Source organism: Aulostomus chinensis, chromosome 6 (genome assembly GCF_037954235.1).
Source record: "Aulostomus chinensis isolate RoL2024-O1b breed Wild chromosome 6, RoL_Achi_v1.0, whole genome shotgun sequence".
NCBI lineage: Eukaryota > Metazoa > Chordata > Actinopteri > Syngnathiformes > Aulostomidae > Aulostomus > Aulostomus chinensis.
In genome coordinates, this window is record NC_141325.1 from 8,294,117 (window position 1) to 8,321,266 (window position 27,150).

The 27,150-nt window shown below is 40.8% G+C and overlaps 1 protein-coding gene and 1 long non-coding RNA gene across 4 annotated transcripts in view; both read left to right on the top strand.

Annotated features, from left to right (window-relative positions):
• unc5ca (unc-5 netrin receptor Ca) overlaps positions 1-27,150 on the top strand; it is a 184,290-nt gene that overhangs the window by 154,045 nt on the left and 3,095 nt on the right. For 2 of the 3 annotated variants that reach the window (XM_086206252.1, XM_086206253.1), the window contains 9 exons: positions 9,012-9,203; positions 12,977-13,194; positions 14,564-14,699; positions 15,369-15,456; positions 18,804-18,972; positions 21,986-22,219; positions 23,650-23,799; positions 24,061-24,225; positions 26,372-26,550. In XM_086206252.1, coding sequence (XP_086062378.1) covers positions 9,012-9,203; positions 12,977-13,194; positions 14,564-14,699; positions 15,369-15,456; positions 18,804-18,972; positions 21,986-22,219; positions 23,650-23,799; positions 24,061-24,225; positions 26,372-26,550 — 1,531 coding nt within the window. The remainder of the gene's footprint in view (positions 1-9,011; positions 9,204-12,976; positions 13,195-14,563; positions 14,700-15,368; positions 15,457-18,803; positions 18,973-21,985; positions 22,220-23,649; positions 23,800-24,060; positions 24,226-26,371; positions 26,551-27,150) is intronic. The other variant, XM_086206254.1, reaches the window with a different exon arrangement.
• On the top strand, positions 1,356-5,019 carry LOC147259966 (uncharacterized). Its single transcript, XR_015116457.1, has 3 exons — positions 1,356-1,448; positions 1,569-1,652; positions 4,922-5,019. It is a non-coding gene; the product is annotated as an uncharacterized LOC147259966 (long non-coding RNA).

A 27,150-nucleotide genomic window follows, 5' to 3' on the forward strand; every position in this document is an offset into this window, starting at 1 on the left:
AATGTAAGAGCTAGAGTCATTTATTACAGTAACACAGCCCAATGTCATGCTGAGCGGCCGTTAACTTAAGCCAGAGATCAAACCAGAGGGGGCTGACAGGAGGAAGCACTTCATTTTAGTGTAGCGTGTAGCATTCTGCTGTTGACCAACAAAGAGCACAGAAGATAGACTATCTGCTGCTGTCTCTTCCTACGGTTTGAGAAAACAGCAGAAAAGGTCTATGTGGGGTCTTGAGTCTCCTCACTCTTGTTTGTTGTTTCATGGCAGCTGGTGAACTGCCATTAAACAACAAAGGAGAGAGAAAACTTTGTCGGTGAAGCGCCTTTGTTTATGACTGATCTTCTTCTGAATTGAGGGGGTAACGGTTACCAACAGAGCCACAAAATGACACAGCCGGCACCAAACAACTGCCACACAACTGCCGAGCAGCTTCCTCAGCGCCTGATTTAGTCTGAAACCACCCTTAGACAGCCCTCACCCTCGCTCCTCTCCAGCCGCTCCCAGATTGATTTAATTTACTTGATTCTTTGTTTCTTCCTGCTTAATAGCTTTTAATCAATTCAACACCAGTTCATTTGATCCAAAATTTGTGAGTTTGTTGCAGCTGGGGTCATTTTGGAGATGAGCCAGCAGCTTTGAATCGCTGCCAAGTAGACAGTTCGTCTTGGTACGGAACGCTTGCTTTGTGTTTACAAAGGTATCGGCTCACTTGAAACTCAATGGGGTGCACTCCATCCACAGACTGAAGTTTTGATTCAGTTATACTGATTTGACCCATTGTCTTTGAGCTATTTTATTCTAAATGAGCAACTTGTTCATTCAAATTGGTCTTTCTGAAAGGGAAAATAATTTTCCTGAAGGCAGAAGATCACCTAGGGCAGCACTTCTTAGGAAAGAATGAAATGAGTAATACAAAGAGTGAGAATTCATAACTCAATAGGAATGGTGCAGATTATGAAATGTAGATTATCAGGAATATTCCTCCCTACTTTCCATCCTTTTTGAATCCAACTCGTTCTCATTTTTGCTGCCGCTGTTACTCAAAGTGACATAATGAGAGATGCAAAAAAGGACAGGACCTCTGCCTTTATTTTGACTGTGCTTTTATGCTCGCCTCATTGCAGGAACCCTCGTTTTATCTTCAAAGCAATCTGTGAGTGTCTCTGATGTGTTCTAATGACTCTCGTTTAGGGTCAGCAGAAGCAGTTTCATCATCCCACTCTGTTTAGTGAGTCCCAAACACATACAGCGAGAGCTAGACGGAGAAATGATCATTACTCACCGAGTAGATTGTCCTGAGTATTGAAGAGGCTGCATAGGTGGGGGGGAGACCCACTATAGGTGGTGAAGGTGGGCCTGTTTTAGCATGACGACTATACGTGACGACATGGGTTCATTTTCACGGACATCCACCCAATTCTGGCTGGATTGTTGACGTTTCCACAGGGGTCCGTGCGTCTGGGTTAAGCACACACCATACACCGCACATGTGTTTGTCGGATTAGTTCTTCAATGAGACAACTAATGAGTTTTCAGTACAACGGAGCTTGACCCCTTCCCTTTTCCAGGTTCTTTTGGAGTACAGTATATCAAGCCGATAAATCAGATCGCCACTCCGACCACCTACACAGTGTCTGCTTCTTCATCCACAGGTTGAAGTCACTGATGTGACGAATGTCATTAGTTTTGACTTGTTTTTTGTTCGTTTTGTTTTTAGCTTTTATTCATTTATTTCTCCACTTATTCAGTACAGTAAGCAAAGTCACTTACTGTACTTAGACAGACGTACACTGGCAAACATAATGAAACAAGCTGGACTAAGCGGATGGACAGACATTCACTCTCATAGACGAGCATGAAAAGACATGACAAGACCAGGCATTACTTATTGGAGTGTATCAAAGTTGATGGGGGAGTTCATGTACTGTTTTAGGGAGTGAGCTGTCGGGCTTATGAGCATTAAGTGTAATATGTGCGTGTATTATACTCGGAAACGGATGTGCATGCAAACAGCTGCACCCACTGTGGACATGGAGGGTTTAAAATGATTCTACTCTCTGGTGTCTGGAGAACGCATTCCACACATGCACATTAAATCAGCATCCACAGGAATGCACGCAAGCACACTACCGATCCAGCAATAATAATAATGGCAACAGAACAGTATCAAAGACAACTTCACTCACTTGCTGCAGTACTTGGTAGAGAATCAATATGAACAGAACAAAGATAAATCCACAAACTTATAGTCCGTGTGAAAATTCAATGCAAGCTTTCGTTCTGTGATGGTTGAATTTCAAAATGCGGATAGCGAGAAACCTCTACACAACCTCTTGGGTCCATTTTAGATGACTAGCTCATGCCCCTCTAGTAGTGATTTGCACCTTGGTCACAAGAAACGACACTATCTGATGACAACATGGGGAAGATCACAGGCTTCAGGGTGTAGAATGTATATCAGATGCTTTGTATGCCAAAGAGTTGACAATAAGGTTTTGATGAGGGTATATGTTCGTATGTATGTATGTAGGTATGTGTGCATTGTATGTACGTATAGTATTTTTGCAGCAGCTTGTATGTCTGAAAACATGACGTCGCTTTGTCGGCGCTTGAGAGCTGGATATGGGTAGCTGAGCTGGAGATTTGTGTGGAATAAGTCAGCTTCTGGCAATGTTTCGTGTTTCATATTTGTGTCCAACAGACAATAAAATCTGAGTGTCCCTCTCAATTGGATGGAACACGTTGTATTGAAGGGCTTGAATTACATCCATTTATTTAAAAGCTACAATTGTAGTGTCTTACAGGGTTTTTGTTCAATAAGTGACACATAATGACTTCAAATCCTGAGTTCAGCGCTGTTTTATAAATAGACCTCCTAGATTTAGTAATTTCAACCTGATTCCCTGTTTCATTTCCTGGCACCAACCTCTGTCAGGTTTTTCTCTTCCCCTTATAGAAAAATGAACATAGACACATATACAAATTACTGCTCACTCTCCTCCTTTCATCCCCGCCAGTTACTTAGAGAAGATATATCTGCCAGGAGTGCAGCATGGGTGGTGTTTGCATGTTTGTGCCAAGTAAGATCAAAAAGGCAGTTGAATGAGTTTCAAGTAGTGATTGTCCACAGCTCTGCTTTGGATGCAGATCACAGAGAAGATAGAGACAAGCTAAGCTGAGTTATCCTTGTTTCCCCCTTCTTTAAATCCTCTCCGTGGCAGATTGGACAGACTCTGAGAATGACAAAAAGCTCTGCCAATCGATAGACAGCGATCCATGCTGCCTGAGAGTGAGCCGGGGCTTCTTCAATACTGCTAGCCCATGTGTGTAATTAAGTGCGTGTATGCGGTAGAGTGAAGCCATAATTTTGGCAATTTCCTCACTCTCAAAGTTGTAGGACCATGTAAAGGCGCAGATTCACAGTCGTACACATTTACAGTTATGAGAGATTCTTCCAAATGATAGATTAACACCATTTCCTATCCTGATTATTGGTGACACAGAAATACCACAACTGGCCTTTCTCACACTCACACACACGCACACACACACACACACACACACACACACACATACACAAGCTCAATCACTCGCTCACTTAGGCTTTACGCTCCAATAAACTAAGCTTGGCAATATAGACACTGCCAAGAAAAAAATAATCATTTTGGACTCATTTGGCTTAGATCGCTCGCTCCAGCACGCTAATATGCAATAGACAAAACATCAGAGCCACTTTATTAACAATATGATAGAAAACAATGAAAATGATGATCACCTTAGTTTCATTTTGCCTCAATATTGTCATCCTCCTCCCAAGAGTTAGCAGGGTTTTTTATGCACACATATCATTTAGTCTGTGAGTGTGTGTGTGTGAGTGAGTGTGTGTGTGTGTGTGTGTGTGTGTGTTAGAGAGAAAGAGGGTGAAGGAAAGATCAGTTTCTTCATTTCCAGAATGCTATTATCCAAAATTACTTCTTGTTCTAAACTTAAAGAGATTTACGTAATAGTGTTAATTATTTCTGTGTATCGCATGTTTTCAGGGTATCAATTATTGACTAATTCTTTGATGTCAAATTCATTGATTTCTAATGAAATGCAGCAATTTAGAAATGAATGAAGAGCAATTACTCCAGTTTTTTTTTCCCAGTATGAAACAACACATCCCCTGGCAGCTGTAGGAGGCCGGTGGAGTGTCGGTGCATCTAGTGTTTAGGTAACACTGTTATGCAAAGCTCTGACATCTATGGCCTACTAATTGGGGTTAAATCCAAAAGGTTGTCTCTTGCAAAATGCACAATAATACAGAATGCACACGCGCGCGCACGCACGCACGCACGCACGCACACACACACACACACACACACACACACACATTCAAGAGAATTATCAAACCCCAGCACACACAAATACTGTATAAGTACATATGTAAGAAGAGCAAATTACACTAATTTACAGATGAGAAAGGAGTACTTAGCTGTGAGGCTAACTTTTAAAGTTCTGTGACACACACACACACACACACACACACACACACACACACATTCAAGAGAATTATCAAACCCCAGCACACACAAATACTGTATAAGTACATATGTAAGAAGAGCAAATTACACTAATTTACAGATGAGAAAGGAGTACTTGGCTGTGAGGCTAACTTTTAAAGTTCTGTGACACACACACACACACACACACACACACACACACACACACACACTTGCATAGACACACTCAACAAGCACTCTACTGGCTCCATGTTTGAACTGGACCTGCCTGGATAAATATACTCTACCTCTTTCATGATACACTTGATGTGTGTCCGTTTTGTGTGCATATGTCAGTGATATTGCGGCGTATATGACCTTTAAGAAGAAATATTTTCTTTACTATTGAAAGATGTCAAACATCAAATGTGTCCCTGCAGGTGATTTATCATTCAAGCGGCATTCACATGGTTTCAGGCAGACGGCAGATGGCAGATGGACGGAACCTTCTGGACAACATGGGAAAAACAAATAAACAGTCAACCGCAATGGCAGGACGGCAAAAAAGAACACGTCTGACAATATGTTTCCGTGTTGGTGTTTATTGTTTAGCTCGCTAAGCTAATGCAACATAAGGATAACAGCTTAGGTTGTGGTTCTTGGTGATCTTGCACCATAATTATTAGCTTCTCATTGTCCGGACTGGCCGTATTCCTCCTTGTGTGAGGCTGCTATGGAACATCTACAACAGAGGATGGCAAGAAGCTGAAATGTGAACTTTGGATGGCGATGCCAGCTACCGCTACTGCCGGCCTCATCCAAATGTATCGTCCTGCTCGGGTCCACTTGAGTGACATCTAGTTTAGCATCCATGGGAACGCAGCACGATTCAGTTCCTGCACGGTTCATCCTCTGAAATACACAATTTACAGGTCATCCAGGCTGGGAGTGGGTGCCTTAGAGAATTAACTGCTTCCCTGGGGCAAAAAAAAAAAAAAAGAGGAAGGCTGAGGAAGTTTGCTTGTGGGTTAAAAGTTAATGTAAAATTTCCATTCTAGACTTTAGGAGTCAGGACATTTTGGATTGTCCTCACCGCAGTTTCAAGATTAAACTTTTGTTTTAAGGTTGAGGTCAGAAATAGGTTCAGGCATTTAATATAATGGTCAAGGTTATAGTAAAATTTAAAAGTGAGTCCCTTTGCTCATAAAAAGATTGTGTGTATTATCTGTACTTGTTCTTCTTCCTCCTTCTATCGCTGCCGATTTTGGCTTCACATAGCACAACCTCAAACCACGCTTAGATACTCACAGACGTCCAAACACATTATTCATTCTACTGGATTTGGTTGAAAGTATTCACCCACGTTAAGTCTTTTTTTTTCATCCTCCGTCTTATTAGAAAAAGACAGCCTATTATGCAAGGCTGTCAGACAGTGAAAGAACATGAACATTAAAGAATGGGAAGTTTTCAATCAAAGCAGTACGTCGGTTTTCATGAAGTGCAATGAAATTGAAAAAAAAAAAAAGAAGAAACAGGAAGCGGGAGAATTGAGGGTTTTGAAGATTTCAAGGAGAGCATTTTTCAAACAAGCAGTCGGCCGATCATTGAAGTTGTGCTTTTTAACTTTTAATTGCCTGTTTATAAGTTTCATTAACAAAAAAAAAGTTATGGACAATAATTTCACTAAATGTTGTGAAAACAGTCAATCAGATCCTTTATCCACCTATTTTTTTTACATTTCCTATCTTTTATTTTATTAGGTATGTTAGCAAAACCGTACATTGTTGGGGCTGTTTGAGTTTTTGCAATAAATTGAACCACAAGATTTCATTAAAGTACAAATGACCACATCAGCAACAGAGTTATTAATCTGTAGACTTTTATGTTTCCTTGTAGTGAAGAGATTTTTAAAGAAGGGTGGGGAAAAAAAGAAACATTTGAGGAGCAGGAATTGTTGGTATCCAGGAAAGTTGGGCAGGTAGAAGATCCTATTGGAGGTATTGTGTCATTTACCAACAAATCAAACTGGAGAACATAGTAAACCATTAGCTTAGCCAACTTCAGACAATGTCCCTCATAAATAAAGAAAACCAAAATGGAAAGTGTTGTTTCTTGTGGCTGCCGAACATCCCACAAGTTACAGACCTCCAAGATGAAGTAGAAACAAGGTTCTCTAAATAGATGAGAGCAGTGATGATCATAATTGAGATCACAAAAGTTGGCACTTAAGAGGATTATTCACTTTTATCCCTCTTGGCAAGTGCAAGGACTTTGATAACATGGCAACTTTATGAAGCAATGGGGAGTTTGGGCATTAAGTAGTTTTCTAACAGCATCAAAATGAAGTCTGTCTAAGTTTGATATGTGTTCATTACTTTTAACTCAAATGCCGACAGATTAAAAGTCATTTTTACAGGATCTGATTTGCTGCAATAAACTGTGAGAGAGCGGTCGGGGTTTGCAAACATGGATTAATCATTCCATTCTTCTACTACAGGCAGATTTATGTGACAAATTCAACATGGCATTTTCACTTCTTCAGCACATTAAACATTAAAAGGGGACCTGTTATGTGTATCTATTTTCTGTCATAATATCAGATATTAATATTAAATATAACCGAAATTTCAAACAATGAGATTGTCATATGGAAAACATATCCCTGTAGTGTAAAAAGCCCAGGCTCCAGACTGTTGTGAACACTCCAAACTTGAGCTTTTTTCCGGCCGGGTGAAGAGCGGACCTCAGCTCATTGCTGATGTCTTCATTCAGTTTTCTGTTCCAGGCACAGCACACACAAGAATTACTGGGACGCACCCTGTCTGAAACAATGGCTTTTTCAGGCGGGCGATCAACCGAGGCACTCATAAAGGGCCAAGCAAATACAAATAAGGATTTTTTTTGGGACTGTTTTTACTGTTTTTGATTCATGCAAAGCTACCCCAGCAGAGTTCTAGAATAACATATATATAGAAATATATAGGACACAAATTCAGAGAGCGCTCAGGATAAAGCGACAGTTAAGTAAACTATTACAGCCGAAAATCTGAACGGTGAACATGAACTAGGACAAAAAAACAAAAAAAAAACCCCATAAGAAGTGCAATGAGTTCATACAATGTTGTTTTTCTTTTACATTTCGCATTGAAAATATTGGTGGAAATCTCTGAATCAGTGGGACAATCCCAGGGTATTTGGGAAACTAAGTATTTTTCTCCTCCTTTGAGAAAGTCCCGAGAGGAATTCCGTTCATCTGGGGGCTCAGACTTAATTGTGAGGAACATGCTTTTGCCCTCACACAATCCTGCTCCCCAGAGATGCTAAAAATGGTTCATAGCTCCCTCAAGTGGTTAATGGATAACCAACACTATCACATGTGACCTCTCTTTTTGAACGTGTGCATCATGCTTGTCAATGCACAAATGCATCGTTTGGTTTGGGATTTCTTTTTTTTTTTTTTTTTCTTTTTTTTTGTGCAACAGCATCTCATTCTATTATGCATAATGAGGTTTGTGTTTTCTGAATTTGTTCCGATGTAACAACAACAAAATCCTTCAGCAAGCGACTAGCTAAGAGCATGTTATTTTCAACTTTCAGGGCGGATTAAAATGGGCATTCTGGTACGTCTCTGTGTTAGTAGCTGGAGACAAATCCCCTCCTACAAGCTGCAGAGGACAAGAAGTTCTCCTCCAAAAAAGTTACACGGGCACTTTCATGTTAATTGCGTAGGCTAGTTTGTTTTGCGGCATTGTGTATTTCTCTTCTCTTCTCTCTCTTCTCTTCTCTTCTCTTCTCTTCTCTTCTCTTCTCTTCTCTTCTCTTCTCTTCTCTTCTCTTCTCTTTTATTCTCTTCTCTGCCTTTGTATTCTATGCACTCCTCTGCTCGCACACCTTCCTTTCCACATCCCCGCTTTCTACCTCCTCATCTTTCCTCCTCTGCTCTTTACTTGTCGCCTCCCACCCCTGCTCTGCCTTATGTCTTCTCTCCTTTTTCTTTTTTTTTTTCCTCAAGAGTATCTTATACCTTTTAAAATCTGCATCACCCCATCAGTTCAGAATTTCATTGTCCCTGCTGGGGCTTTTAAATACTGATCATGAATGAGAATTCCACTGTTTTCCTCCCTGAAACATCTTTAAAGTCTCAGCCGGATTGAAAAGAGATGTTAAGACCCTTGTAAAATAATTAACAACCTTATTAAGTTTTAAGGGTTTTATAAAAGGTGTGTGTCTCTCTCTCTCTCTGTCTCTCTCTGTCTGTCTCTCTCTCTCTCTGTCTGGACGAATTATCATATTACACAAGCTGGGGGGTGCTAATAAAAGTTTCATTTGAAATGGAACCTATAGAGATTGTCCTTTAAGTCTGGAAGGTGGTCTGAGTTAAAAATGAAATGACTAAGAGCTACACCAAGTTAATTTGAAGAGTACAACACTCTTATTTGCAGGGATGGTGATATCGTTCTACATTTTGTCTGACATGCAGGTGATCTCAGGTTCTCTCCTAAGTGTTCTCTCTCTTCGTGTTCCCTCCAGCTGCTCCGAGTACAGACGATGTGGCGCTGTACGTGGGCATTGTCATCGCGGTGATAATGTGCCTGGTCATCTCGGTCATCGTTGCACTCTTTGTCTATCGCAAGACTCACCGGGATTTCGACTCAGACATCATTGACACGTCAGCACTGAACGGAGGTTTCCAGTCTGTTAATATCAAAACAGCCAGATCAGGTAAGAGCTTTGAAAGAAATTTCACTTTTGAACCAGGATATCGCGCTTTTTCGCTCAAGGTTATATGACAAATTTGACTAAATGACGGGTCTTTGAAGACTAAGAGGGTTTTTATATGATTGTGTGCAAGTAAGCATGCAATTTTTTCGTTTCTTATTAATCTAATTTACAGTATCACAAATGCGGCCATCAAAAGTAGTCAAAAAATAAAAACTGATAATATAAATGTACTTTAAGCATTCAACTCCTGCTTCTGAAACAGTGTTTTTAGGAGTCAATATGCGTGGTTAGTCCCTGATGTGATGTAATGAGGACATTCAGAAAAGTCACAGTAGAGCAGGTGGAAAGCAGTGAGGAATGGGAGAAGTTTAGACAATGCTCAAGATACTCCACACTCGACTGGATTTTATTTTTGCTTTTGTATCTAGGTCGATAGATGTTATAGATAGGTAATAGCCAGTGAATAAGATGGAAGTAGTTAGGCAGGTGTAAGGAAAACATGGCTTCATGGAAATAAGTGGTCCTACCCTGTCCACTTTGAGACTTTGGTGCTCAGTCTCCTCTGATTAATCTCTGTCTCAAACAAAGGCCTCTCTCTTCCATCAAGGAGTCTCTCTCTCTCTCTCTCTCTCTCTCTCTCTCTCTCTCTCTCTCTCTCTCTCTCTCTCTCTCACTCTCACCATCTGCACATTCAGGTCAATCACATAGTTTATCAGCATCCTCCCCCTGACTTCATCTATGCCTCGCCGTGTCTCTCTCACCACAGTGACTCCCTGCTCATCTTCCTATTAAAGTGGAGCCATATTTCACTCTCCTCCGTCTGTATTGTCATCTCTTTGGCTCTCTGCGTGTTTCGGGAAATGGACAAGACAGGAAGAAGCACACAACCACACACATTTCGACATGCTTCTACACTCATTTGATATCTTACTGGAAATGTGCAGGGGATTTGGATCAATCAAGTAACAGGAGTCCTTTATCGAATTCATGGCCAAAAATCCCTTAAAAAGTATTATTAAATTCTGCATGCATGCATTCCTTCTCTGCGTGATCGGCAAGGAATGTCACTTTGAGGACAGATGCATCAACTTTTTTTGTGATATTTTTTTAAGACCCCACTAAACTTCGAAACACCTTTAGCAGACTACTGTATACAGTAGCTGCATCCTATCCACGCAGCAAATAAGCACTCCGACTAAAGTCTGCTTCTTATTTAACTTACAAAAATCCCACCCTCTCAACATAGCAGGCGATCTAAGTGCTAGGCTGAGGCAAGTGGAGGTTCTCGAGGTTCTTGAACACATATCGCCTCTTATCTGAAAAGCCTCTTCAGCTGGGACATCTGGGGGGTCTCAGACATTATCCTCTTGCGAGATTGGTTAGGGTCACATGTGGGTTGTTGACCCAGCCAGCCATCAAGGGTCACATGATTCAGGGGTCACATGATTTCAAGTGTGTCTGGGTGTTATAACCTGCCCGTGGAGAGTTTACAGGACTCTCCAGGTAGCTGGTGTTGAAGATTAAATGATAGTTGTCCTGGCTGGCTTCCTTCACTCCTCTTTCAAAGCCATAACAGTTAGATATACCATGAACTGACTCATCACAGACATATTTCATATTAGCTTGTTTAATAGGAGCCCAAACAAACATTCGCCAGGGGAGAGTGCACCGCTACCCTCGTTTTGCAGGCTAGCAGGCTAATTAAGTGCTAAGCTGCAGAAGACTAAACATGATGTAAGCCTATCTGCCAATATCACTCCAGTTGGATGTGAGTGTATTTCTTTCTCTTCAGCTCCACTGCTAACAACACAGTTTGCTAATAACATTGGAGCTGCAGCACATTGCTGATACTAAAGAGGAATGACAGATGGACAGTGATTGCAGTTATGTGGTCAGATGTGGGTGAAAAATTCAAATTCAACTGGTTTTCAGCAAAAACTGTAGGATAGTGAGATCAGGAAGGATGCGAGGCAGTTTGGGGGACAGGGAGCTCATAAATGTGTGTGTCTTTGTGTACAAGAGTGAATGTCTTTGCATGAACTCTGAGTGCTTGACATTGTATCAGTAAAGCATTAAAATGCTTATCACTCTGCTTTTAAGGGCCATTTGTGATTACTATTAATGAAGAATTATGTCCCTGCGCCTCTCTCTCTTTCTCTCTCTCTCTCTCTTGCTGTCTCTCTCTCTCTCTCGCTCAGTCTTTCTCTCTCTGTCCCCCTCTCTCTTTTTTTGTTAGTTGTTAATTAAATTTCAGCAGGGATGATTTGGCAGCTTTAAGGGTAAACAGCCTGGTGATAGAGAGAGGAGGAGAGTGATAGGTGACAGATGCATGTGTGTGTGTGTATTTGTGTGTGTATGTGTGTGGGTGTAAGGCGGGGGTGGGGTTGGAGGGGGTAATGAAGGATTTAAAAATTAGAATTAATGGGCTTGTGAAAGCAATGGCAGGGTTTTGGGCCCTTCGCCGAAAAAAGCTAAAGCCTGTCGTGAGCAAATCTGGAATTGTTCTCAGTCTAAAACTGGCCTGCCCATGATCCCCGATGGAATTAAATCTTGAATATTTGTTGGATTTTATTGCTCAAATCAACAAATTGTGAACACAGTACTTGAATGATGTGCCATGAGGATGGATTAGCACAGTGTCGTGATGAGCCATGTTCGTGATACTGTAGTTGACCGCTGGCCCATGCTAACCTTTACATGATGAGTTGAGAGGGGATTCCCAATGATCCCTCCTCACTTCTTATGTAACTGTTGTTCCCTTACTGTAAATGGTATAGCTCAGAGGCTCATTATTGTGTGATAGGACTATGATAGTCCTTACACGGCACCAAAAATGAAAAGTGACGGGTTTTTATTAAGAGCTGTGTAAAACACTCTGTTACGCACTCTAGAATCCAGTCAATAGGATCCAAATCCCGCCTGATGCACCACTGAGGAGAGTTTAAAGCATTAAAACCAAAGATGATGAAGATAGATTTGTTTTAGCTTTTTAATAGTTAAATCAAAATGTCGATGCATTTTTTTTTTTTTTTTTTGCTGTAACATATCATTATAAAGTGAGTAGAAGCGCTGCGGGGGTTGTCGGTTTTCCAATTAAAAATGCTTGCCTGAAGACACGGCACTTTTTATAGTTAACAATTAACGGTTCTGTTTTTGTGGCAAATGTGCACCGCAGGTTTTGTCAGCCAGACTGGAAGTGTGACATAGCCTCATTTAAAAAAAAAAAAGAAAAAAAAAGCAATGTGATGTAAAACTTAATGATGACATGAGTCATTTCTGTTCTAATATGATAAGACAGGAAGTCTCTTATTTTTTTTTCTGCGGGTTGAAATAATGTAAAGATGCAAGTTCTTGCCTCAGAGGACGTCTAAGCTTCCGCTTGTCTGTCTTCTTCTTGTAGCAGCCACCAGTCCTTGATCCGGGTCGCGACCTTGCGTACTGCCATGTATCATAGCAAGCACTGATACCTTATCAGCAGCCTTGCTGGGTCTCTCCTTACTCCCCTTATTCCTGCTCACTGATCTTCCTGCATGGTTTCCCAGCCCCCCCCCCCCCCACACGTTGCTGCACGCGAAGGATATTCTACTTTGTCTAGTCTTCATTCTCGCCCTCTCTGTCAGACTCCATCTTCACTGAGCATGTTTAGTTGAACACTTGAGTATTGATAACCAGTTCAACTCTATCCATGTTGTAAAATTTTTACTTTTTTTTCTTCATATTCTCCCTATTCCCATCCCCCCACCCTCTTTCTCTCTCCTTGACTCCATCCCTAGCCGATCTACTCACAGCTCCACCTGATTTGACAAATGCAGCAGCCATGTATCGCGGTCCAGTGTATGCCCTCCATGACGTATCAGATAAAATCCCAATGACCAACTCTCCACTCTTAGACCCCCTTCCCAACTTGAAGATAAAAGTGTACAACTCGTCCGGTCTGGTCACGCCACAAGATGATCTGGGAGGAGACTTCACATCCAAACTATCTCCAAAGGTAAAGTCATAAATATATCCACCCTTGTAATGAGGAATTTTTTATTAGCGCAGTGAGATTTTAAAACATCCAAGTCATTTTTCTCTGCAGAAACTGTTTTCTCATTCACATTCTACAACTTTTAACACTGTTAGCGTACATGCAGCTAAATGCCCCGGTTTCCTCCCTTTGCTCTCTACAGCAAACGACCTGGCATGTATACCAGAGTCTCTTGTCACACAGACAAAACCGCTCAGTTTCCTCACAGCACCAGTCATGAGGTGGTACTGGAGCTGAACTTTTTTGAGAATTCAAAGTCTTTTTTTTTTTATTTATTTTTTGGTGTTTTTTTCTTATTGTGGCATTAACTGACCTTGCCTCGCTAATTTAGATTTTATTTTGGTTGGAGTGTGGTGTCTGTCCTTGACACACCCAAGCAAGGTCTTGTCTGCGTTGTTTGATGTCAGAGCAATCTACTGAATCTTAATTTCTTGTTTTACATCTCACTGTGGACATTTAGACCATGAAATGGAGAACAGGTCATATTTTACCACTTCCACCCTAAGGTGATTTCACATGTCTGTAAATCTGCCTTCTTCTAGCTCGGTCCCATGGTAGTGCTCCTGGGCAGAGGCACATCTTCCCCTGTAGCATTTTTAGTTATTGGTTATCAGAAAACATACCAAATAAAACAAGAAAAAAAAAAGATGAGCCCATTCTCATGAATATTAATGCTGCAAATTCTAGTAGAAAGGTAAGTAATATGGTTTTAATATTGACAGTAAAAATCCCTCGCTTTAAAGAATTGTTCCCCTTTCACTGCCTTGTACCTCTTAAAAAATAAAATTGACTTTTAAAACCAAGAGTCTGTCCTTGAAACTTATCTGGACGTTCTTGAACCTTTGACTTCACGTACTGCATCCGTGAAGTACTTGTTTGCTTCTTTCAACAGGCTGCGGTTGACTTTTATGTGTGTCCCTGGTATCACCATGATCAATCAATACCCGTCTCAAAGAACTCCAGTTACATTAGCAGACTAAACATTCCAGCGACCTGTCAAATGAAAAATATTGATTTGATACTTTAAAAAACACTCTACGATTTATGTTTCTACTGTCCTAATGATTTCTCAGTAAGTCAGTGTGTTCCATGCACAGCTCACGTTCTCCTCATTTGTGTCAGAAAGTTACAAGACTAGAGTATATCGGTTAAATTGTGGTACTTTTACCTCTCTAGTGCTGTAGTTTTATTTTAGGATGCTAAGTTTATGATGCAGTGAAAATCAGATGCTCCTGTTTGTGCTGTAAACACATCAAAAGTTACTTTACTATGCTCTGTAATTCTCAACTTCTGCATTATTCGCAGACTGATCTAGTGTTTTAATTCCTAGATAACTCAGTCTCTGTTGGACAACAGTGACACAATGAACTTTCGCAATCAGAGTTTGGCGCGAACACGGGACCCTTCCTGTACCGCTCACGGATCCTTCAACAACCAGGGAGGACACCTCATCGTCCCCAACTCTGGTAAACTCAACTTTACACCAACTTTTCACAAGTCCTACAGTGATATACAGAGTGATTTCTTATGGATGTGTTAAGTTTACACGGTCAAAAAAAAAGTAATTGTAATGGACATTTCCTCCATGAAAAATGAATGAACTTCATAAACTATGTCAGTGCGAGTATCTACAGTAACTGTGATAGCCCACATCAAGGCAAACACGCTACAAACGTAAAAGATGCTACAAAAGCACTGCTAGACCAGAGGAGCTCCAGGATACTTGGGAAGATTCTTGTATATGGGATTTGTCCTTGGGGACCACCCTCGCTGCTGCTACGCCATAAACCTACAACTGAAAACACCCCCAAGATGTTCTCTTGCTCCAGAGATTTCAGTGAAAAAGTAGAAATATGGTAGGATTTAGAAGCAGTGGGCTGGCTCGAATAATGAATAATGTAACTTTCTGATAGAAAGCAGCTCTCCATAGCTATAAAACATTACAGCACAATTCACTTGATAATATATTTAAGAGAGTTTTACATTGGTTGCTTTTAAAATTGACGATTCAATAATTAATCTCAATGATTAAGTGACGCTGGGCTGCACATTTAATAATTCATTTACGCATGGTGAAATGAATAAATCCAATAAAGGAACTGGTTATTTGCTTCTTTTCATCATCCCTCCTGCAGGTGTGAGTTTGTTGGTTCCAGCAGGTGCTGTACCTCAGGGTCGGGTGTATGAGATGTATGTGACGGTACACAGGAAGGACAGCTTGAGGTAACTTTTCGTCTTTCTTTTTCACAAATCGTCATACTGCGTCTCACTTTTCTCTGTGCGTCTACCTTCTGTCCCTGTTTTTCTCTTCATCTCTGCGTCTCCTTCCGTGTCTTCTTCTTTCTTTGATTTCTTTGTCCTCTTTGTGTGGTTATGTGGGAAGGCTCCCACAGCGTGCCATGGGTGTGGACGCACAGCGAGGCATGAATCATTATTATTTATAGTGTATAATGCATCCATGTTCAGACACTTTCTTTTGGTGATTCATTTAGCGGAGGTCAACTAAAACAACTCTCATGTGAATCCTGCAGAGATGAGGAGATAAAAATGGTTTGTTTTGCACATTTCACGTTTTATCTACATAAGTGCTGAGATGACAAAGGCAAACCTGGACGTTACCTCACTATAGGGTCCCTCAACCAAACCCAAATGAGATTTTTAGGTTGGATTTTGGATTATTAGTGAAAAACAGCTTGGAGCATTCAACAGTGTTGAGTTATTTGCGAGGTTTAGCACCCGTTCCTGCACTGCAACCCACAGACAGAATTTAAAGACTAAGATTCAGCATTGTTGCATCTTCAATCATATTCGCATAATAAAAAGAACAAAAATCGGAGGTCTTTTCATAGCAGAATAAAGTGCACCATCAATCATCTTCATAAGTGCATCAATATGCAAATTTACTAAATGAAACAGAGGAAACATCTATTATTTTAAGATCTGTGAAATGTTGCCTGCAGTGTGGCCAACATGCGTTTCTCTTTGTGCAATGGTCTAGATCTGAAAAAAAGAACAACTGAATGCATATTCAAATATATTGCACAACACATCAGTGGCTATTTTGAGGACGACTGTTTCCCTGATACATGTTTTATAACAGTCTATTTCCAGCAGAATCTCAGTGGGATTTGTCAAAGAAGGAAAGAAAATAATATTTCAGCTTTAAAATTTCATGGTTGGTGTTGATTTGTTGGACAATTTGAGAATTGCCTGAAATCACAAACAGCCTTCCTGTCCAGTGGTGAAACCCAAGAAGTGTTTTGAGGCATGCACAGGTGAACACTTACAAGTCTGCAAGAACATGGGTAGAAAAAGGAAGATCAAACTGTGTATTTTCGTTCATTTTAAAGTGCAAGAGATTTCGCTGGACGGAATCGATATGTATCCTGATTATCTGCGCTGCCTTGCTTTCTCACAGTCAATAAAATAATCTCTCTTTAAGTCACTGGTTTATTTTGAAGATACATTGATCTCAGTGTGTCTGCCCCCTTTCTCTCTCTCTGGTAAACCATTCTATAGGGCGAGTGCTTGTCTGTAGAACAACAACATTTTAATAGTACCAGTGGTCCTATTTGGCAGTACGGCTTTTGTTTTATTTGCTGAATTAATTAAATCATTAATGAATGTTTTTCTTGCACACACCGGACTTTTTAGCCCTAAATTTAGTCTTACAGACAGGAAGCAAAGACTGATGGCAGTTTGCAACTTCTTGCTCCTGACATCTACTGTGTATGGCGTATTTAAAATTAACTTTAGGGCTAAAACAAAGTCCAATTGTGTTAAGAAAATTGTGCAAATGTACATTTAATGAATGATGCCAATTGATTATGTTGCTTTGGATTCTTTAAGGTATTGCAGATGGGGATAGCAATCTCAAAAACAGGGCAAATGACACCAGAATATCTGCATGCACAAATAAGGTTAAAGCAACCCTTAAACACTACAGCAAAGCTGAGCAATAAGGAATATTTTAACGTGCCATCATGTATTCTACGCCATGCACCCCCTCTAGCCTCTCTCCAGTCAATAGCAGTCGATGGCAAATTGGACTGCATCAATGTGCAACAGTATTTCTAAGAGTCAAACATCCACTCTGTCCTCTGTCTTCATCTCAGTCAGTATAGGATAGTAAAATCACACACAGCTGCATTGACTCACCTCAGCAACCGTCCTCAAGCTACAATGTGCTGTAGCTCATTAACATCTAATACTGAGATGCCATTAAATATCTATTAATGTATAAAAGATAAATAAAGTTACACATCAATAAGGCTGTAATTGATTAAAAGGGTGACCTTAGATAAGTCAAAGGGCACTGCTGCAGTTTGACTCATTCTTTCTTTGTCTTATCTTACATTTTTCTTCCCTTCTCCTGCCCACGTGGATCCTGCATGAATCAATAATGAGCCTCAGTAGCTGAATCGATAATACTACTAAAGACTAGTGCCCCCTGACACGAGGTGGGCTGAAGAAAACTCACTCTTCAAGTCATAGACTGTATAAAAGAGCTGAAGAGAAGAGCTGAAGAGACCTTCCCCCGCTCCGAAAGTGAAGCCAGTATTCAGGATTATGAATATTTACTTTTTGCTAATATTTAGAAAGGGATTGGTGTTCCAGAGGAATTAACGCGTCATATAGCCTGTTTTCCTCTTATTTGTGACTATTTACAATGAAATAAAGCTCTTCAAAGCAAATGCAGTTAATATGTGTGACATTTAAAGTCTTTTTTAAAGAACTGTTGATACACCACTTCTTTTTTGCTGAATAAATAATTATAGTTTTTAAACATCTAGACCATTTTTAGCCATGAAGGTACATATTGCTTAATTAACCTTTTTTTGTTGCTATTTTGTTTTGAGCTGGTGCAGGGATGCTGATGTTTTTATTTATTTATCTTTTTATTTGAGACAAACTTATTTTCTCAGTGTTGCCAGAGTAACACAATTTAAAAGTCTATAGACTGTGAAATGCACAGGGATTGACCTGAGTGCAGTGAGCATGGGAACTTTTTTGAAAAGGGCTTGAATGCACTCATTATATATAAAAGTTATACACGATAACAATGTGCTCATACTGGAGTTCACTACATATACACTCAAGTTTGAAGTCTTATGTCGCTTGATAATACTAACCTATATTCAATGGATTCCAATGCTGATATTTTTCACAGAAAAGCAGGAGAGTCTGAGCTGGTAGTCATTTGTTTTCTGCTCAGTAGCTGTGAACTTGTGACTCCAGCTGAGGCCCAACTGCAGCCCTGCTGACTGCACTAATCATCCTTTGACTGAATCCGTGCTGCTCCGCTCTGGTTGTTCTCTGATTTGCCCTCTACTCAAATATAGTCTATCCTACTCTAAAAGCCCCCCCCCCATCCCCCACCCCCTCGTCTTTTCTATTATGCTACCCAGGTTTTTCCATACGTGACCATTTGGAGAAAATAACACAGAGCAGAAATGAAATCGATACAGCTCTGTGCTGTTGATGCTCACGCTGACTGGTTGCCAGCTGTGCCGCCCTCCTGTCTCTCTATTCTAAAGAACAATATCCTCCATGTTATCTGTCTCCTCCAGACCCCCAGTAGAAGACATCCAGACCGTGCTGAGCCCAGTGGTGAGTTGTGGCCCTCCAGGAGCCCTGTTGACCAGACCAGTGATCCTCACCATCCACCACTGCGCTGACAACGTCCAGGAAGACTGGCTCATACAGCTGAAGAACCAGCTGGCCATGGGAGAATGGGAGGTGAGGGAGGGTGTTTGTTTTGTGTGTCTCTTGGTGTTGCTGTTTTGCTCTGCCTCTATGTGCAGCTTTTAAATCATATTTGTTTTGAACAAATATGATTTTTTTTTCCTTTTGTTTTTTTCCTTGAGAGATACGGCAGCTCAATAATCCAAAGATAAAGAAGCATGCATACATAGAAAACCTGCTCACGATCACAGTCAAATGGTTACCACCCAGTCATCTATACAGTATTACAACTTACACACACACACACACACACACACACCTTATCGTGTTCTCCCACAAGAATCACCTACATTAGACACACATGGCTGCGAGGGAGGGAGAGGAAAGGAAAGAAAGGAGAGAAAATTTGGTTAAAAAAAAATAAAGTGCCTACAGACAAGTAGGGGGTTGGAGACTCCTATCAGAAGCAATTTGTTATGCTCCTGCCATCCTCCTCTCCTCTCATCTTTCTTCTTATGTTTCCATCCCTCTTTTTTCACTTCTCTCTCCCTCCTCCTGTGTCTTTTAGCATGAAGGCTCTACCTCAGCAATCTGCTGGTGTGTAACGTTCATGTGTGCATGCGTGCCTGCGTGTGTGTGTGTGTGCATCTGTGCCTGTGTGTATCCTTGTGTGTGGTTATGGGTGATAAGGCTGTCTTGCAGCATCACTGTGTCTACAAGGCCCCCGTATGCTGTCTTCTGTTGCTTATCACAGCTCAACACAATGTCTCTGCACAATTAGCCATGCATAAGATTCTGTGCATGTGTGCGTGTGTGTGTGTGTGTGTTTGTAAGAAAGAGAGAGAGAGAGAGAGAGAGAGGCAGTAGGGGTTGGATGTAAACTGAAAAGACGAGGAAAATGAAAACTGGAATTTCATCAGGAAGTCGATTTGTTTTTCTCTTATTGTAGTAGAACGTCAATTTCCCATCAGAAAGATCCCCCAAAACAGGGAGAGGTAATTTAATTCCCCTCACATCAGGGGGACCAGCCACACTTGTGATTACCAGTAATAACAGATTCATGCCATATTGCTTCCCTACCCCTTTGTATTGATTCAGCTCATCTGCAGGAACACAACACCGCATGAACTGTGACTCAAAACTCAATATTTGATTCACGTGTGTGTTGGACAAAGATCCCGTGCCACAGCACATGGACATGCACATGCAGTAATTTTCCAGTCACACGCGCGCGCACTGACACGGATATGTGCACAACTAATCGAAGGTTCAGTACATCTTAGACTAAAAAGAGTGAGCCCCTCCCTCACCCCTGAAGAGCCATATGGATTTACCATAACTCAGGCCCAGAAATCATATTAGCAACAGACAGCAGATAATCACAGTAGGAGTGGATGCACTTCACAGAGGAAGAGCCCTGAACAAGTGTGATCATTCTCCTAATGGAGCCCATGATTTCCTTTTTAGAACAGGTACCAACTTGAATATGTTCATTCACAGTCTCGTGACTCAAAACTCCTGCTCCGAGGCTACTGGGGCAAAAGAATTCAAACTAATATTTTACAGTCTGGAGTTCTATTGCTTAAAAAACTATTTTTGAAGTTATCACCGACCCAAATTCAGCAGTGCTGTCATTCCTTTAGAAAAATACTGTTTATAGGAATGCCTCTGCTACTAAACGCTGCCTAGCTCTTGGCTCTGCACTGGTGAGAGGAGTTTGATTCGGTCTAGATCCAGTCATGATCAAGGACGTCACCTGAATAGTTCAATGTGCTGCTTCAGATTTTTTTTTTTTTCACTTGCTGATAACCTTGTAGAAAAAAAAACAACTTCTCCCACATTGAAAAAGTACAGAAAGCATTAATATGCAACTATTTTCATTTCAGAAATTAGAACTGATTCATACATGTTGTCGTCCACTTTACTTAAAATAACTAACGTGTAGGAATTCGGGGCATCTTTTCTACTAATGTGCAACTATTTGACAGCAGTGGTCAAGCTGGCAGAGGGAAGCTCTGCTGTGCAGTCTTAGTAATGCCTTTTGATGAACATCTGAGCTCAATGGAAGAAGTCACAGTCTAACTTTATTGTATGTTGAATTTGCGCACCATTTTTATGCTTTTACGGACAGCCTAACCTTACCCGGGTGATTATTTTGTCCATTCCTGGCTACTTAAACATGGCGTTTCAACTTGTCAGGCTCTATGGAATAGCCACACCCTTTGCATACATGAATGGTTCCTTCCACGCTGACGAAAACACAAAGATTCTTAGTTTATGGGTGACTTTAAGCTTTTGAAGACATAATTATGCATATTACATTGCCTAAATCCTCCACACTGGTTCTTTAAAAGAAAGAAACTCTCCCTTCAACAAATATCTATCTCAAGGAGCACAAAGGGAAGCTCATTCATAAGTTTAAATTAATTCTAAGTTTAAATTATGAGACGCAATTTACATCCAGATTTATCCAATTTTAAACATTGTTTTTTTATGTCACAGGTGGGTTTTTTGTTTGTCTTTAAATACTTTGTAAGCCATCTGTATTGTTAGAGGGATATTGAATGGCTTCCTCTAAAATAAGAGAAGGAATGATATACTCCTGAATATCATAAACACAAGACACAAGTAACTCATCCATCAGAATCTCTACTGCGACGTAAATAGATTTGATGCTAAGAGGTAATTTAACTAACCAATAATTTACGTGCAGTTGAGACTCTTGGAGGTTGTTACGTTGTTGTTAATGGAGTGTCTCCAGATGTTTCACAATAAAAGCCAGGCAGGAAAGGAAGAGAATGATCCCCACTAAACCTCTGGAAGTGTTTTATGATGAACAGATGGAAGAAATGGTGAGATTACATTGACAGCAGCAGCTAATCACAGCAAACTGGAGTACATCAAAAGAAAACCCTGCCACTTGTTTTTATCAAACTAGAGAAATGTTACATGGAGGCATATTTTATATAACCATAGTCTTAAAGGCTCACCTAGTAAATTCAGTTATTCCGTAACTCGCTGCATCCTAAACACAGCACGCTAACAAATGTGAATTTGTTTCCTCCAGGATGTGGTGGTAGTGGGAGAGGAGAACTTCACCACCCCCTGCTACGTGCAGATGGATTCAGAGGCTTGTCACATCCTAACGGAGACACTGGGGACGTACTGCTTGGTCGGCCAGTCGGTGGGCAAGGCAGCCGCCAAGAGGCTTAAACTGGCTGTTTTTGGACCTGTTTCCTGCACTACTCTGGACTATCATATCAGGGTCTATTGTCTGGATGACACACAGGATGCACTCAAGGTAAACAAAAATCCATTTCATATTGGTCCAGTGCAACTCACAGTAGAACATTCTGTCAGGAGTGGAACCAGTAACGTGTCCTCAGTTAAGACTTGAGATGAATAAGAATAAGTTGAGTGAGGGTGGGGGTTTTTTGCCCGATAATTTTTTGGGAGTTTTTTTTTTAATGAAAATGTTACAGACTCAAGTTGTATTAGTGTCCGCCAGAAGCTGGGCAGTGACTGAAATTCTGACACAGGCAGAGAGCTTCTAAATTTAAACATGCATAAGTACACGTGCGTTGCAGATGTGCAGAGTATTTTCATCTTAACTTTCCACAAGTGTCTCCTCAACAACTCTGAGGAAGAAGTTGTGTGTGCAGGTAGAGTGCTTTAGTTGTTTTGTTCTCTCAGGGTACCGCCCATAAACTCTTCCCTGTTAATTTGCATTTGAAGTGAAGAATATTATGAGACTTGAGAAGTGATTGTCTGGAGTAATAAACAGAAGTTTGCTCACCTTTAGTCCTTTGGAAATGAGCTGAGAAGCAATAAACAAAACAGGGTCAAGCGGTGTCAAAATAGCAGATGCTTTGGAATTTAAACAAACTCAAAGCACTGGAGGGAGCAGCTGATGTGAAAGATTAACATTGGTAATTATTGTGTGTAATGATAAGTCATGTGTTGGTGTGGCAAACACACACGTGCGAATACACACTGGTTTAACATTTCAAAAAGGCAATAGTAGCCTGAAAACAATGTTCAGAGGTGAAATTTTTAATGGTGCGTGTAGCATAATTGATCGGCTGGTGTTTCAAAGGGGAAGTCCCAGCTGTACAACTACAGTAGCGCTGCAGTGTAGGACGATGATGAGAAGGAGGAATTGATTATTGTGAGGAGGTTGTAGGAGGCTTGAAGTCATATGATAACTTATTCCTCCATGAAAACACAACTGTGTTAGCACGCAGTTGTATGCACCCCCTTTATGCGCCTGTGTGTTGTTATTATTTGTGTGTGTTTAGCATCATGCATGCGAGCGTGTCTGTAGGGTACATCAGTGCTCTCTCTGCTAATTTTACAGGCTTACATCAAAGGTATGCACCATTTCCCCACAACAGCAACATTTTGACTTGTGGTGCATTATTAATCAGGATTTTTTTTTTTGTTTTTTTTATTGAGCAACTTAATGTCTCTCTTCAGTTCATTGCAGAGCTCAGCTTTGCTCAAATCCAGGGAATACAACTACTGAGATTTGTGATGATATCTTAATGAAAATGATGTGTTTCATGCCGCTGTGCACTTCAAGGCATTTGCCTCCCATAATTATACGAGATAAATCGAAAGCTTTTCTACAATCTCTAACGCTGCGTGAGAAATAAATACTTCAATGAGCAAGATTAAGTAGAAGCAAACTTGAAACGGAAGTCTGAAGTAGTCATTGTTTTTTTTGTGTAGGAGGTACTTCAAATGGAGACCCAGATGGGAGGGAAGCTACTGGATGAGCCAAAGACTCTGAACTTTAAAGACAGCACACACAATCTGAGATTGTCAATCCACGACGTGCCACACACACACTGGAAGAGCAAACTTATTGCAAAGTATCAGGTGAGAGCCGCCGTCTTGCATATGGACACACACATCAATCTGCATGACTCAGTGGTTTGTGTTTCACTTTGTTTTCCAGTTCCACTTGGATAAATTCACATGAAACGTAGAAGTTATGTAAAAAACAGCAAACAAAACCTGTCTTTTAAAGGTTGTAGCCACTGATGGTGCGTTTCTGTCTCAGTCAGGAGTTAAATGTTATTAACCCATTGAGTTACGTGGAAAATGGCTTGGCAGTAACATGTACTTACTATTTCCTAGGAGATCCCATTCTACCAGGTGTGGAGTGGCAGTCAGAGAACTCTTCACTGCACCTTCACCCTGGAGAGACAGAGCTCGGCCATTACTGAGATCAGCTGCAAACTGTGTGTGCGGCAGGTGGAAGGAGAAGGACAGATTTTTCAGCTCAGCAACACACTGGAGGAGGTACATCCACAGAAACTCTCATACAAACAGCAAAACTGTTTATTGGACCATGGCCGTAAGTAGAAGAGGACTGTGGAGCAGCATTAACCTGCATGTCAAGGGCAGGAAACTGAATGATGAAGTAATAGATACGGAAAAGAAGAACAGACAGAGAGAGAGAAGTTCCCTCTACATCCTTCTTCCAACTTCCTATACAAAAGGTCTTGAAGTCACTTGAAGTTTTTCCCTGTTAGACAGTCAGGGTCCCTGCTATGGTTCTGTGACTCTGTTCAATCATTCATGCTGGGGCCAGAGGTCACATAACATGACTGGAATACCTCTTTGATTTTGCTCGACCATGTAACCACAAAGGCACTGAGAGTATCTACGTGTGTGTGTGTGTGTGTGTGTGAGAGAGAGAGAGAGAGAGAGAGAGAGCACTTATGGTCAAAGATCATACTGAATTCTCCTGTGGTATTCGGGCATATCAGCTTTACACTTTCTGAAATTTATTGTTAAATGAGATAAGACGACAATGAGAAAGATATGTTTCCGTTATTGTTATATAAGAGCAGGAACACATAACCAATAGGTGTTACAGCTATTTTTTTGTCTCTGAAAAAAAAATGAGCATGATGGGTTTTTTTTTAGGTGATCTTAATAAGCGCAGTTGTTTATTTAATACTTCAAACCAACAGGGGGCAGCAAAAAAACAGCAAGTTGAGGGGTCCGCCTGATTTCAAGAACTGCTGTGTGTCTCTTGTTTACTGAGAGATTATAATCTTCCTCCACCTTTCCGTTCCTTAACATATCCTTCTTACAGTCCAGATGGTAAATCTGTATCCACGGCATCATAACTCAGCCATAGATAGTCTCCAGAGTCTTACCGTGACTGTACGTCTCGCTCTCAAAGACGCTCCAACACGCTTATTGGAATTCATGGGGAAGGCGAAAAGTTTTAAGAAAAAAAGAAAAAAAAGAAAATAGTAAATAGAAAAGAAAAGATACCACTTGTTTGAAAAAACACGGGAAAGCAAAACTTATTGACTCCTAGCCGTTATTACCTGAAAACCTATTTCATTTCAGTAAAATGTGTACTGCTATCTCAGTCTCAAATCACCCACTATGGTGTCCTAATATTTTTAATCTATTCAATATGTAACACATTATGATATATAAACATATACCAGGAAAAGCAAAAGTTATTAAAAAGGTTATGGATAGTTGCGCAAAAGTACCACAAAAAATATATTTATTTCTCACTGCCTTCATGTGGGACTGACCGAGCACCACGAGGCACTGAGTGATGTAAAGCTTGTATCTGGAGTTACCCAGGAACAAGGTTCTAGAGTCCTGGACGTTAAGTGTTGGTACCCCTGTTTCAGCCGGGCTAGCAGCTCTACTTTGAGCGGTCAATGTCTCTTTAAGTACTTTGTTAAGTTGTAATCCTTTTCATATCTAGTCTTAAAAACGAATTATTATGATCACATGGGATCTTGGCAAGTGGGCTAATTAGAGCTGAACAGCTAAAGCAACATTCATGGAGTCTCTTTGTATGCATTAAAGAAAATAGCCAGCCAGCAGTGGCCTACATGTTGAGTAACGGCAGGTGAAGCGGGTTTATTTATTATTTCAGCAGAGAAAGCCGAGTTCCTTCGCATCAATCATTCCATCTGCAGGAGCAGAGAGCTTTCTGCTGTAAATTGGGGCTAAGTAGACGCAGTAAATACTAATCATTCACATCAGTTGTTGTTTCCCCCTGCCAAGCTACTGTCATTCCCCTCTCCTTTCTGCCCAGGAGTGGCAGATTAATAGGATGGAGACAAAGATGGACAGTGAGAGGAGATGGCAGGGAGTACTTGGAAGCAGATCCTTGTGTTTGTTTCACTCCTGTGTTCATTAGGAAAGTTATGTTTAATTGGTCACACTGAAGGAAAGCAGCTGTGAAAGTGAGGAGAATCTTTGCCAGGAGGACCAAAACAAACCTATTTGAGATAGAAAAACAGGCTTTGTCTCTTTACTCTGCAACCACGTGGATGCACATCAAGAGTTTGTAGCATATTGTCCATCTGTCTACTGTCTGAGTTACAGAATGGATGTTATCTTACAGAACGCTGCATTTTCCAAATAAAAAAATTTGTTTTTCTTTCTTCTCTAATGTTACCAGGAGCTCCAGTGCATAGACACGTCCCTCATGGACCCTGCCAGTAACATCACCACCTTAGTGGGGCCCAACGCCTTCCGCATTCCTTTATCCATCAGACAGAAGTTGTGTGGTAGTCTGGATGCACCACAGACAAGAGGAAATGACTGGCGGATGCTGGCCCACAAGCTCAACCTTGACAGGTATAACACACACACACACACACACACACACACACACACACACACACACACACACACACACACACACACACACACACTTGTATCATGTATTTCATCTGTAGTTCCCTGAGGCATTTTGTTTAATTTGGAGCCCCATTTTGTCTGGGGAAAAAAAAAAAAAAACCTTTGCAAATAGGATGAATTCAAATGCGACAAGTCCTTGCACAGAAGGACGGTGCAGTTCAACAGATGGTGCGGTTCAACAGAGACTAATCAAAGCCATATTCTTATTCTCACTTATCCCATCACTGCCTTAATCTCACAACAGAAAATATAATAGCACACATTAAAAAAAAAAACCCACTCTGATAGGATCACTATTTATAGTAGACTGTTGATCTTGTGAATGCATAATCAGGCTTGCTACTAATGTGAAGATCTTTTCATTTCAAGTAATATATAGCCCTTTCTTTCTGTGAAAACATCTGTACTGTAAAGACAAATGCACTCGCCAGCAGCTCCTGCAGTGGAGGCAGACACTGAGAGGATAATTGGATACAAGTGCATCTCATTGTCCCAACAGGCAGCCAGCTCATGATGTATTCTGTTAATGTGTGCACC